A 13848-nucleotide genomic window follows, 5' to 3' on the forward strand; every position below is an offset into this window, starting at 1 on the left:
ATAACACTATTCATTGATTAATTTTGACTCCAATTTATTGCCATTGTATAAAGAATAACATAGTCAAGTGAGATCTTGTTAGATTCGTCTAGGTACATACTACTACATTATAACTTTTTTATATTTTTTTACGTATACACAACTAAAAATATTAATGATTAAAAAATTGCGTTAAGTTGCGTGAAAAAAACAAACACTTCATCTCAAACAAAACATAGAAAGTATTACAAATAACGATGTACAATTATACCTAGCAAATTTAATAATGTAAGAGGTACAGAAAGTGCCTCTCCAATTCCAACGGTTTTTACGCACACGACACCATCACTTCCTATACAAACACAGCAAAAACGAAGGAAAATAATGAATTACAGAAGGTAATAAACTTACAAAACAATTTAAAAAAACAAACACTAAAATAAATTAATATTTAAAATAACTTGATCTAAAAAACAAGAAAAAGAAAGGAATAAGAGAGAGAAAATTTAGACAGAGTGGCCGTTTTAACGGCCACCCCCCACTCTCATTCTTCTCGTTGGCCGGCCTACGTGCTCCGATCACTCTTCCTTTTTTTTTCCAACCCAAAAACAAAAAAATAAAAAATAAAAAAATTATTCTCAATTTTTAAAACATTTTTTAAAATCTTCCCAGAAATTTCCCATAAAGAATTCGTCAATCAAACAACAAATTCCAACACCCATTACTCCATTTTCGTTGTTCTTATCATTTAATGAAATACCCACATCATAAATTTCTTTAATTTCCTCCAAGTTTCCTCCTTTTTTTTAATTTTTTGATTCATATATTATAAAATATTTTGTGGGTTGAACTAATCTTGAAAAAAAGACTTAATCTTTCCCACAAAAAAATGCAGAACAACATTTTGTCAACGATGCGTAGTTTGAAGCTAATTGATGGTTGCAAAAGCACACAAGTTTATGCCATTAATCCTTCAACCGCAAATTCCGGCGCAAATAGTGGTGGTGGAACAGGTGAGAAGCTTCTTCATCAACTTCAAGATCATCTCCGAGTTAACTCAGTAAGATCCAAAACTCGGACATCATCAAATATAGATGCAAAGATAATACAAGCAAATTTATTACAAGAAGCAGTTTTACCATATGGTTTACCATCAACAGATCTAGTTGAACCACAGGTAGAAGCATGTTTAAAATTTGTTGATTTTGTTGAAACCCTAGCTGATATATATAGAAGAATTGAGAAATGTCCACAATTTGAGAAATCACATGTTTATGTTGAGCAATGTGGGATATTTAAGGGTGTTGGTGATCCAAAATTGTTTAGGAGAAGTTTGAGATCAGCTAGACAACATGCTGTGGATGTGCATACAAAGATTGTTTTGGCAGCTTGGTTGAGGTTTGAGAGGAGGGAGGATGAGTTGAATGGGTCATCTCCATTGGATTGTTGTGGGAGGAAGAGTGAATGTCCTAAAGCTAGTTTGGTATCTGGGTATGACCCGGAATCTGTTTTCGACGATTGTGGTTGTTGTAGGAGGAATAAAGGTGGTGAGGGTGAGGGTGAGGGTGAGGATGAGGAAGGGGGGGATTTGGAATGTGTTGGTAGGATGGAGGAGGAAGAATGTTCGACATCTGAGGAAGATTTTGATATGTGTTTTGTTATAGGAGAGGAGGAGGTAAGGTGTATTCGGGAAAAGATCGGTTTGCTTTCGAGGCCATTTAAGACATTGTTGTATGGGAGCTTTGTAGAATCGAGGAGAGAGAAGATTAATTTCACCCAGAATGGGATATCTGTGCAGGTTATGAGAGCCTTAGAGTTATATAGTAGGAGGAGGAAAGTGGATATGTTGGATCCACAACTTGTATTAGAGCTACTTTCGTTGGCAAACAGGTTTTGTTGTGATGAGTTGAAATCTGCTTGTGATGTTTATTTATCGTCGTTGGTTGTTAATAAAGAGAGAGCTTTGGTGCTGATGGATTATGGGTTGGAGGAGGCAGCATCTCTTTTAGTGGCTGCTTGTTTGCAGGTGTTCTTGAGAGACCTTCCTGGTTCGCTGCACGATCAGAATGTTATGAAATACTTCTGCAGCTCGGATGCTAGTAAAAAGTTGGCATTGACTGGGCATTCTTCCTTCCAGTTGTACTATTTTCTTAGTCAGACTGCTATCGAAGAGGACATGAAATCTAATACGACAGTAATGTTGTTGGAGAGGCTGGTGGATTCTGCAACGGAGTCATGGCAGAAACAACTCGTATTTCATCAACTGGGGTGTGTAATGTATGAGAGGAAAGAATATAAAGATGCCCAGAATTGGTTTGAGGCAGCCGCTGAGGAAGGTCATGTTTATTCATTAGTAGGTATTGCTAGGACAAAGTACAAGCGCGGACACAAGTATACAGCATACAAGCTGATGAACTCATTAATATCTGATTATAATCCCACTGGGTGGATGTATCAGGAACGGTCTCTATACTGTGTAGGGAAGGAGAAATTGGCAGATCTCGATAAGGCAAGTGAATTGGATCCAACTTTATCATTTCCTTACAAGTATAGAGCCATTGCACTTTTGGAGGAAACTAAATTAGGAGAAGCCATCTCTGAGATAAACAAAATAATTGGTTTCAAGGTCTCTCCAGACTGCCTTGAGTTGCGTGCTTGGTTTTCTATTGCTTCCGAAGATTATGAAGGGGCTCTTAAGGACATCCGTGCACTTTTGACTTTGGACCCAGGTTACATGATGTTCTATGGTAAAATGCCCGGAGAGCAGTTGGTTGAGCTCCTTCGCCCTCATGTCCAGCAATGGGGTCAGGCTGATTGCTGGATGCAATTGTATGATCGATGGTCATCCGTTGATGATATTGGGTCTTTGGCTGTTGTGCACCATATGTTAGCAATTGACCCAGGGAAGAGTCTCCTTCGATTTCGGCAATCTCTCCTTCTCCTGCGGTATGTGCACATTTTCGTCTGTTCACTTTCCTCTTGCTAAATCTAGATGGAATTAAGCTAACAAAATATTGATTGTTCATGTGATTCAGTTTTCTACAGAGATATGCTATTTGTCTTCATTGAGCCTATTCAGTTCATTAGTTACCATAAATGGTTAGCTTTGATCTAATGATACCTAAGACTTTTGTATGTCTGTTTAGTAGTTCTGATATGTTTTTCCAATTTTTTTAAACATATTGAGACATGTAGTCATGGAATATAAGTAGAAAGATTATTCTAGAATCTCAATAACGTAAGGGGTGACTAAAGTGGAGTCCTTACAAATTGTTAACTTTAAACTCTCTAAGCACTGTCCTGAGTTTCAGATCTGTCCTGATTTCTGGACTCTGTAAAACCTTTGCATAGTTACCATGTTCTTCCTTAGTTACACCCCTTGATTGATTTATAGGTTTATCTTGGTAGTTTTATAATCTGAAATGTCCATCCCTTTCTTACTTCTATAGCCTCATCTGGTACTTTGTTTTCATCTCATTTGAGTTGTTATCCAAAGAACCATGCAAACCAACTTATGCTTTATTGCTAACAAATGTTCCATGTACAAATTTTTCCACTTCATAATGTTATTGGGAATTGGGAAGTAATGAAGACTTATGATCAGCCCAATTTTGCTTCTGGATTTAGAATGCTCCCTTGAATGGGAGAACAGAAAGAGAAACGTATGGAGTAGAGTGGAACATGTGGCATTTTTTCTCCACCCTTGAGTGAAACTCATTTCTACCGTTTAGAAATCAACTGAAGGAAAATGGAAAGATCATACTTCGAAAAAATGTTTTCCCCCAACCAAACATTTGCTTAGAAATAGCAACGGGGGCGGCACCAACATAACAATTACTATTTTTCCATTCCTCCTCACTAAATCCGAAGCCATGCCAAACTCATGACCAACTACGCAAATAGATGACCAACAGTAACTCGCTCCTACTATCTATCCTATTGCACCGTATTTTCTCTTTCTTCCATTTGCACCATATTGATTAATATACTTTATATTATTAATACTAACAATCATATAGATGATATCTCTATTTTCTTTTATGCTATAGAGAAGTTATGGAACAGAGTGTAATACATAATCTCTAATGATTGATGTGTTCTGCATGTTGGGTCTTCTGCTGTTCTGTATTCTCTCTGAAGTGTGCTAATTTCTATGTTTTGTGGAGCTGAGCATCACTACTCTGTAGAATTAATCACTACTCTGCAGGGAGGTTGTGCAGTAAAATGCCTATGGGCGTTACTCTGTCGTAGTAAAGTAGAGTCTGCAAAAGTTTTCAGTAGGAGGGATAAATCAGGGAGATTCGTAATGTCCCTGATTTCTACAGCTTTCACAACTCTGATTATACTTTGTTTTTATGAACTTGATTTCTCTCTCTCTCCTTTTTCATATATCTGAGTCCAGCAGTTTGTATATGTTCTCATTGGGTGACAACATAAAGCCCTGAGTGCGGTAAATAACTGGTCTTGGTTGATTCGAGAAGAAAGTAGACACTCAGATAGATGGCTCGTAAATTTATCTAATACTGATGCTGACACAAAGGCTCTTTTATTGCTTTCCTCACTTTCTTCATTTAGGGATGAGTGGGAACTGAAACTAGTCCTTTGTGATTTGGGTGTTAAATAGGAGTGAAAAGTGAGAGAGAAAAAAAGGAAAGAGTGAAAATGTATATCATAAATCCACCTAGTTGTTTACATGACCCAAAGACATTTTGTTTTTCTGTGATGGGGGTTCCTGTTATAAGTGTGATGTTGAGCGATAATCAGGAGTATCATACTAAAGGAAAAATTCTGTGAGTTTATTGATATCTGATCAGCCTGTCAGATTTCAGGGAGAATGTACTACCATATCTATATTTGCACTGACGATTTGAGATAAAACTAAAGAGTAAGGAATTTTAGAAATTCGGGAAAACGTTCGCATTTTATTTATTTGTTAAGCATCTCCTGAAGAAAACGGAAAACCCTATGCACTCACCTTCTAGACTTTTCTCTCTTCCTGATGATTGTTTTTCCTTCTCTCTTGAAACATAAATGACAGGTTGAACTGCCAGAAGGCTGCAATGCGTAGTCTACGGTTGGCTCGAAACTGCTCCACATCTGACCACGAAAGGCTTGTTTATGAAGGGTGGATCTTATATGATACAGGCCATCGTGAAGAAGCTTTAGCAAAGGCTGAAGATTCGATATCTATCCAGAGATCATTTGAAGCATTTTTCCTGAAAGCATATGCTTTGGCAGATTCAAATCTTGATGAGGATTCTTCATCTTATGTAATCCATCTTCTGGAGGAAGCTCTTAGATGTCCTTCAGATGGTTTACGTAAAGGACAAGTATGTTCTAAATTTTTTCACACAATCGGTCTTGGGATGTATCCTATGATGTTATTCACCGAGCTTTGCGTTTCTGCAGGCATTAAATAATCTAGGTAGTGTCTACGTAGACTGTGAAAAGCTGGATCTTGCTGCTGATTGCTACATGAATGCTCTCAACATTAAGCACACCAGAGCGCATCAAGGTCTAGCACGGGTATATCATCTCAAAAATCAGCGAAAAGCTGCATATGACGAGATGACAAAGTTGATAGAAAAAGCTAGGAACAATGCATCAGCATATGAAAAACGTTCAGAATATTGTGACCGTGAAATGGCAAAAAGAGATCTTACCATGGCAACGCAACTTGACCCCCTGAGGACATACCCATATAGATATCGAGCAGCTGGTACGTTTATTATTCATCTTTTCTTTCCTTTGGTTTCTGACATTTAAAGTATTACTTTTTAGGTTCATCACAGTCCCTTGTTAGTCATCACAACGGTCTCTGAAGTTTGCAATCTGAATTTTTATGAAGTCAACTTGTGTTATCCGTGTCGCATAAATGCTTGATAGTCATGTGTCTTAATGGTAATGAGGTCCGCATGTAACACATTTGGATTCTCTAGCTCTGGGACATGTAGTTTTATTTTTATTATCATTTTTGGGTCTAAAATGCAGTCATGGCAACCTTCCTTGTGTGGATTAGGATACCAAGACACTTGGTTGCAGCTCTCTGTACATGCTATTCTAGTTAGCAACTTCTATTGTGGCCTTTTGTAGTAATACAAAGGAGTTAGGAGCTTGAGCTTGCTGGTTTAAGATAGAAGCAGGTCTTAAAGCCAAGGAGATATCGGTTTCCCCATTTTTGTTGGCCATCTTTTTTATACTTTGATTGGTGCTCATGCTAAAGCTTCCTGTGGTCTCTAAAATAAGTGGTTCCAAGTCTTCCAACTAGTATCCCATCACTGAAATCAGGACCTGTGGCTGCTTGAATGTGTAAATGAATGTTTAATGAAAAATAGGATGTCAAGGCTTTAAACTTTCTTTGGTGGAAGATTTCCGACACTCGAGTTAGGGATATAGTATCTTCAGAATGCTGTAATTGTTTTTACGCTGTACTATGAGAAGATGCTACTCTGTCGTCTTATTGCTAAAGAGTGGTAGCCTCTGTTAAAGTGTACAATGCTTATTTGCTTGAGGAATACGACTAGCTCGGATTGCGCAGATGACAGTTTTTCATCCATCCGATTGCATGTCTTAAAAAAATACAATCACAAAGTTTCCCACAACCCCCTGCCTCCCCGAAAAACAGGAGAGTGAAAAGGACCATTTTTAACAGAAAATGGGGTACCTTAGAAATCTGTCTTCTGTGCTCTACCCAGGCTGTGACAGTCCCCCATGTACCAATCTCATGTCAATTTTCATATGACCTAAATACATGTGAAGGGTTTATCGATTAAATGCTTGAATACTATCATGTTTTCTGCTTGTGCAAGTGGCAGCTTGACAGGACCTTGCCTCTTAGGCTATGTTCTCTTCATCTAATTTTAAAAACTTATTACTTAATTTTGTTAGAATCATATCAGATCAGACCATAGATATTCAGACTACACCAGACCTTATTTCCGTTTACTTATCATTAAATATATTCAATTCCTTATTAGTTTAAATTATAAATTAAATACTAGATTTTTGAAAAGTAAAGAACGGAGATGATTCCAACAAGATCCCACATGAATTTATTTATTTTTATAGTTTAGCGTCAAAATATGTCAAAGTTCAGTCAGATTGGAAGAGACCTGGCCTTATCAGACCAAAAGTTTCACATCAGACCAAACCACATCTTAATAAATTCAGGCTCTATCACCTTATGTCAGGTGATCAGAACATAGCCAGTGTGATCGTCTCAACTCTCAAGTGATTCTTACATTACACCCTCACTTATGATATGTTGGTGGAACACAATTTTTCCTTGACATCTTGTTAAAGATTGATCTTGCGTTGGCAGAAAAGGTTTTACCGATGCTAGCATTCAACTTTTTGGTCCTAACTTGTAGGGTAATCTATTTTGATTATCATATCTATTGTGTTTTCTTCTAACATGCAGGTGTGCAACTGCAAGTGGACTATGCACTGCTTGTGTATGAGCAGAAACCTCTAGGTCTATGCGTACATGATATTTTAAGATTATTTGGAATTCTTTACAAGCACATCTACTATTCTTCCATCATGTTCTTAGGTTATGTTTAGTTCGCCTCAATGCACTTGATCTCATATGATGTGAACTTACATATCTGATCTTTACTTTTCCGACATAAAGAACTTAATAAAAAAACTGTTACTATCATTACCAAAATTATAATAGTTATAAGTCATTACAACTAGTTTACTACAACTAATGATGATAAAAAGGACAAAAATAATAGCAATAACAATGTAATAATAACTCGTGAATAGGTTTTTTTGTTAATATAGGCGTCATATGATTTGAACTTATAATTAATGACTTGATCTCTTATGAACTTGTGTCTTTCAAGTTTCATCCAAATTGATGTGATTTCAGGAGAAATAAACACAGTGATAGTCACCACACAGCAGGCTATGTATTATTGAAATGTCAGTGTTTGATTGATTTAAGTTGCATTGCATCTGTACTAGTAGATCAGTGAAGTTCAAAATTTGTACCCCACCGGAATTAGTGCTGCATTTCATTTTAATAAATTGACTTCCATCTTTTTTCGGATGCTATTAAGTTGTATAGTTATTTTATTAACTGTTTAAATTACCTGTAGTACTAATGGATGACCACAAAGAAGACGAGGCAATAGCAGAACTCTCAAGAGCGATCTTCTTCAAACCAGACTTGCAGCTTCTCCATCTCCGAGCTGCATTTCATGATTCCATGGGCAACTATGCTGCCACACTTCGAGATTGTGAAGCAGCTCTTTCTCTTGATCCTACCCATTTGGATACGCTTAAGCTTTATAGTGAGGCTCAAGAACGAGTTGATGATCAACAACTCAGCAGGCAAGACAGCATGAGCAGAAAAGATTTCCCTGATTTTCAAGGCAATCTTAACTATGCTGCAAGAGCTTCTGAGTAAAAAACAAGAAAAAAGAAAACGAAAATTGGCCATTACCAGTCGGCATTTGCAAATATGTTTGCAGATTGGTTGCTGGCTTCATGTATAAGATGTTCAGGAGAGAGAACATCTGATTTCGTGAAAACAGGATGATATAGGGAAGTCGAGATGTAAATATCCTATCGACTTGGTCACAGCGAGACTAGCAGTGACATTACCGCTGCTGCAGCTGTGTTTTGTGCTGCAGCGGAGGAGTTTGGTTTTTGTGTAGATGGCAGTTGTACACAGGGTTCCTGTCTTGTTGTAACATTATGAATGTCCTCTTTGTATTGTTTTGCATCGGCGGATTGGCGATTTTCCCCTCTTGAATGACACAAGGTTTGTCCTTCATACCAACTGTGTTACACGAACATTCTTCTTGTAATTGAACTCAGCTCTGTTCGAATTCAGTCAATCGATAATGAAAGCTTCAATACTATTTCTATTTATCGTAGTCGCAGATTTATGTATCATACGTTCTACATAGTCATAAAGGTTACAAAAATTAGTTGAACTGCTAGTCTATGAAATAGTTTTAACACAAAAAACCTTCTAAGACAACAAGTTAATCAAGTGTTTCAAAGTGAAGCAAATTGTATCAAAAGTAATGAGGTTCATAATGAAACAAAAAGAAAAAATCAAGTGGGGGCTTAATGGTACAGGCGTACAGCTCCTACCTCGTGGTTGGGTGTTCAAATCTCATCATCCGATTATCGAGGTATTGTGATTTCGTTCCGAGTAAAACACCCAAGAAATTAAGGTATTGTGATTGACTGATTTCGTTCCGAGTAAAACACCCAATAAATTAATCTAATGACTGACGAACTGAGATCGGAACATGTGGCAAATCCATGCTGAATGATGCAGCTATCAATCTTCTACCAAAATAAGCTAAATATTTGTTGTCATTGTTCAACTCTAAGTCTCTTTCATTCCAAAAGAGAAGCAAGTCACTGCCTGAAAATCATTAGCTACTGATCAGTTTGTTTATCAACCACACTTTTCTGCAGTAACTACTTTCTGAGAAATCGTCACTGCATTTGTGCCACTTGTGACTTACCAAAAGCCATAACACATCAAAAACACAAATAAAAGATCACTTGGTTGAATGCACGAGAAACCACAGTTCCATCTCCTTTACAATAAATTGATTCAACCACCTAAACTTTCATCTCTGCTCCAAAAAAAAAATCACACTACAAACTTAACATATGATCATATATCACTAATGCACCACATACATATATCCTAGACAAACTTAGTAGAGATGAAAGACATTGATACAAAACGCCCAAGAAGGTTAGATCTTGATGCTCCACTCATGTCAGCACGACGATGTAACATTATGTCCATCACTAGCATCGAATTTGCACGCACAAATTCGCTACATGGCTCGTGTGATCGAGTTCCCTTTTCATGGGAGCAGAGTCCCGGGAAGCCTAAAGATGCAATAACAAGAGAAAATGTTATTGAAAGTGATAAGGCTTTGCCTCTTCCTAAGCCACCAGTTATACGATGGCAAGAAGATGATAATGAAGATTGTGGTGAAAAAAATGATGATGATGGTAGTTTTTCGGATGCCATAGACTTGTTCTCGTTAGCAGGGTCATTAAACACGAGCGAAAGACTCGATTTAGAGAGTGATTTTAATGGAGATAATGGTTCATTGTCACCAAATTTCATGATCCAAAGATTTCTTCCAGCTGCAACTGCATTGGCTGCATCATCAATATCTGCTTTGGCTACTAACAATGATAACAACAATTCTAGTAGTACTAATAGTTTGATGGAAGTGTACTCAAGCAGCAAGTATATAAGAGAAGGATCATGCGTGCCGAAAGTAACAGGAGAAGCATTTTCTACTTCAAAGGGTTGTGGCTTCCAAGTATTTTTTCCATGGCGTCCAAAACATAGGATTTGTGGAGTTAAAAGTCCAGTAAGAAGAGTTCAAACCAGCTTGAAACTTCAACATGGTCCAAAGAAATAAGTAATACTTAGATGATTGTATAATATTGCAGTGTTTACAACAAAGTAATAGAAGATAGGATCAATATAATCATGTATGTACACTATATATATGTATGTCTAACTACACTATGCTTTGTATTATGTGCAACCAAAGAAAAGGATGGTAATATTAGGTGTTGCAGTTTTATCTGACATCTATGGCCTTCTGTATATGCATATGCAATTTTCTTTTCATGTAATTCTTATGGCTCTTATGATGAGAAATAAAGGATGTCCGTATTATTCTACTACATTTATGTTTGATCTCCTAGTTTAGCAAGACCAAGTTTAACCTTCTTTTTTTGCGCTAACCGTTGTTTGAACTTCAGCCTTTTCACTATACTTATTAGTGTTTAAAGTGAAACTCAGATGGTGAGTCAAAAATGAGGGAGGATATTACTAACATATAAGTCTAGTGGCTACTCCACGTTTCAACATCTCACATACTCCCTCCGTCCCAAAATATAATTCCCATTTCCATTTTGGGTGTCCCAAAATATAGTTCCCATTTCCATATTTAGTTCCACATTTTTTCGTAATTTGTCTAGAAAAACCGTGTCCCATCATTTATTTGCTTCTTGAATTTTGTTTTTTCCTTTGTTTATTCAACCAAAATGTTACAATTAATGTTCTTTCACCAATTATTCTCCACTCTCTCTCCTAAAATCATCTTTTCCCATACAACATTTATCAAAATAAATAAAAAATCTTTACTATTCCTCTTATATTCTACTTGCATAAATTACCGTGAAAAAAGGAAAATGAGAACTATATTTTGAGATGGAGGGAGTACTACTAATTGGGTTTTAGAATCGAATCATATTGGGTTTATATGTAGTCAGATTATGTAAAAACTAGAACTTCCTTATAAAAGAGGTCATTTCCAATGTTTTTTGGTCAATTAAATAACTCCGAATTCTTTCACTTCCTAAAAGCTTCAATTTTTCATTTTGTTTATGCCAATTAATTAAACCAATACTTAAATTAGGTCGAACATTTACTCAATAAAAAATAGGTTCAACATTATGTGAACTTTTATCCTTTACTTTCAAAACATATAAATTTCTTATGCTAAAAAAAACGTTTGAGAGGGGTGCATTTTTCTATGAAGTTGTTTTTCTCGTGTACTTCCATTTTTTATGGAGTGGTTTTTCTTATGTAGTTTCGTTTCTAATGATGTTTTAAAAGTTTGGTTTGACATGAGAAGTTTCACTTACCTTAAAAGAGATAAGTATTAAACTACAAACTTAATGGATACTACTAATAAATCAACAAGTTAGTTTTGTAAGAGACCGTCTATTTTTAAAATTAAAATTAGGCAATTACAAATCTATATATCTATATTATAATAAATATATTAAATGGCGTGTATAAACAAGAAATTGTGCCACGTGGCGCTCTCCCTAGGGAGTTTTAGTTCATGTAATCCATGTACAATAATTTTTTTTAGAAATTGTGTAGTATGACTGTATGAGGTTTGATCCCAAGATCTCAAGTACATATATTAAAGTCTTAACTACTAGACTAAGTTGTATTTAGTGTTATTATCATAAAATATTATATTAATAAATGACATTTTTTCTTACTCGGGGAATAGCCCGGGCCTAATAACTAGTTCTATATATAAAAACAGATTTAGCCCAATAGTGACTAGTTTGATTTTTTTTTCAGTGACTAGTTTTTTTGTTTTTTGAGGGAAATCCAGAGTCGAAATATATTAATCATTGGACAACATGTCCATAAAAACATATGGGGACACCTCAGCTGGACAGTGATATTCCCAGCGTTGTTCAACACCACAGAGTATGAGTCGAGCTAGGTGATGGGCAACAAATTCCATCCCGTAGCACATGCGACCACCTCACAGAACAAAAGTCTCTACACCACAAAAGAGCATCTTCTAACACATCATCTAAATCTGAAAAATAAAAGGCACTTCTAGACAACCTATTAAAAACAATCAGTTTCGAATACAACATCATTTAAACCATGGTTACGAGCCAACTTGATCGCAAAGCACAATCCTCTTCCTTCTGCTACTTCAATGGGCCACCAAGCTTTAACTCTTCGCGTAGCTGCTGCAAATAGGACCTCACGCTTCTCATCGCGGGCAACGACTCCCAAGCCCACCCAACCATCTTCACTGAGTGACGCATCTGCATTAATTTTCACACACCCAGCAGGTGGTGGCTGCCACTGTTTCATGAGCTTTAGAGGGGCAGCTAACGAACCACAATAAAACTTCTTCGCATGCACGCCATAGTCATGAGCTGCGGTTTTTTGCGAAATAGACCACCTGCTCGTTTGGGCGACACCAAGCCTCAATAACCACTTTGTTGCGCCTCTGCCAGACATAGTACGCTAGGTAGCTCAAGCCCCCCAGACTCACATCCTCAACATCTTGTCAATCGTCCCAAAAATCCAGCCAGGTGTCCCCTTCTTCTCTCGGCAGCTTGCAGCTCACGCTCGACATTCCCACACCTCTCTCATCTTCGAACAGTACAACAACGCATGGCTTATAGTCTCGAGCTCCTCATTACACAAAGGGCAAGTGTCATCATCAACAATGTGTCGATGCTTAAGTACAGCTCTGACCGGCAAAGAATTGGAGCAAATCTTCCATAAAAAGTGCCTATCCTTGGAGGAGACCTCCAAGCCCCAAATTTTAACCCATACCCAATGAAAAAAGTCAAGATTACCCGACTTCCCCACCATATAAGCAGTCTTAACTGAGTAGTTTCCATCCTTGGTAAACGCCCATGCCACACGGTCGCCGCTCACTCAAAGGAATCGCCATAATAGCTTTGCCATCTTGCGCACTGAAATCTTCACTCACAACATCGACTTTCCACTCCATATATAGACTCATACTCAATTAAGTTGCACACATACTTGAGTCCCTCAATTCTCTCACTTGTAATAAATCTGATCTCATCATTAATCACCCAAGGATTTTCCCAAATTTTGATATTTGCTCCATTTCCAACATGCCACAACACTCCTTCTTTCACAAGGGCCTTTATTCGACCCCCATATGTTGCGCCACGAGTAATTACCCACGAGTCCCAACTAGGACTCGAGGAAGTTGCACTTCAGATAGTACTTAGCTTTTAGAGCACCGCTAAGTAGAGAGTTTTCACTCTGAATCAAGCGCCATGCTTGAAAACCGAGCAAAGCCTCATTAAATACCACGAGATCTCTAAAATCCATACCACCTAAACATTTTGGGTTACATAAAGTAGCCCAACTCTTCCAATGCATCGATCTCTGGTCACCTTTGTTACCCCACCAAAATCGAGCCATCACAGAATGAATTGAGCGAATGATAGCAACTGGGAACCTATAAACCCCTATCACATAAGTGGGAATAGCCCGTATGACTAGTTTAATCCATTTGGTGATTAGGTCTACTTTTATATAAAAATTAG

General features: G+C 37.2%; 2 protein-coding genes across 2 annotated transcripts; both read left to right on the forward strand.

The window, feature by feature from the left end:
* The first annotated feature begins 422 nt into the window (after positions 1–422).
* LOC104892533 (ethylene-overproduction protein 1) lies at positions 423–8867 on the forward strand. The gene is made up of 4 exons (XM_010678496.4): positions 423–2925; positions 5018–5309; positions 5389–5698; positions 8085–8867. Exons 1-4 carry the CDS (start codon positions 869–871, stop codon positions 8393–8395), a joined length of 2970 nt encoding a protein of 989 aa, XP_010676798.1. The 5' UTR covers positions 423–868; the 3' UTR covers positions 8396–8867.
* A 383-nt stretch (positions 8868–9250) lies between these two features.
* On the forward strand, positions 9251–10671 carry LOC104892534 (hypothetical protein). Its single transcript, XM_010678497.4, has one exon. The coding sequence runs from the start codon at positions 9681–9683 to the stop codon at positions 10398–10400; it is 720 nt and encodes a 239-aa protein (XP_010676799.2). The 5' UTR covers positions 9251–9680; the 3' UTR covers positions 10401–10671.
* The last annotated feature ends 3177 nt before the right edge of the window (positions 10672–13848 follow it).

Source organism: Beta vulgaris, chromosome 5 (assembly GCF_026745355.1).
Source record: "Beta vulgaris subsp. vulgaris cultivar EL10 chromosome 5, EL10.2, whole genome shotgun sequence".
NCBI lineage: Eukaryota > Viridiplantae > Streptophyta > Magnoliopsida > Caryophyllales > Amaranthaceae > Beta > Beta vulgaris.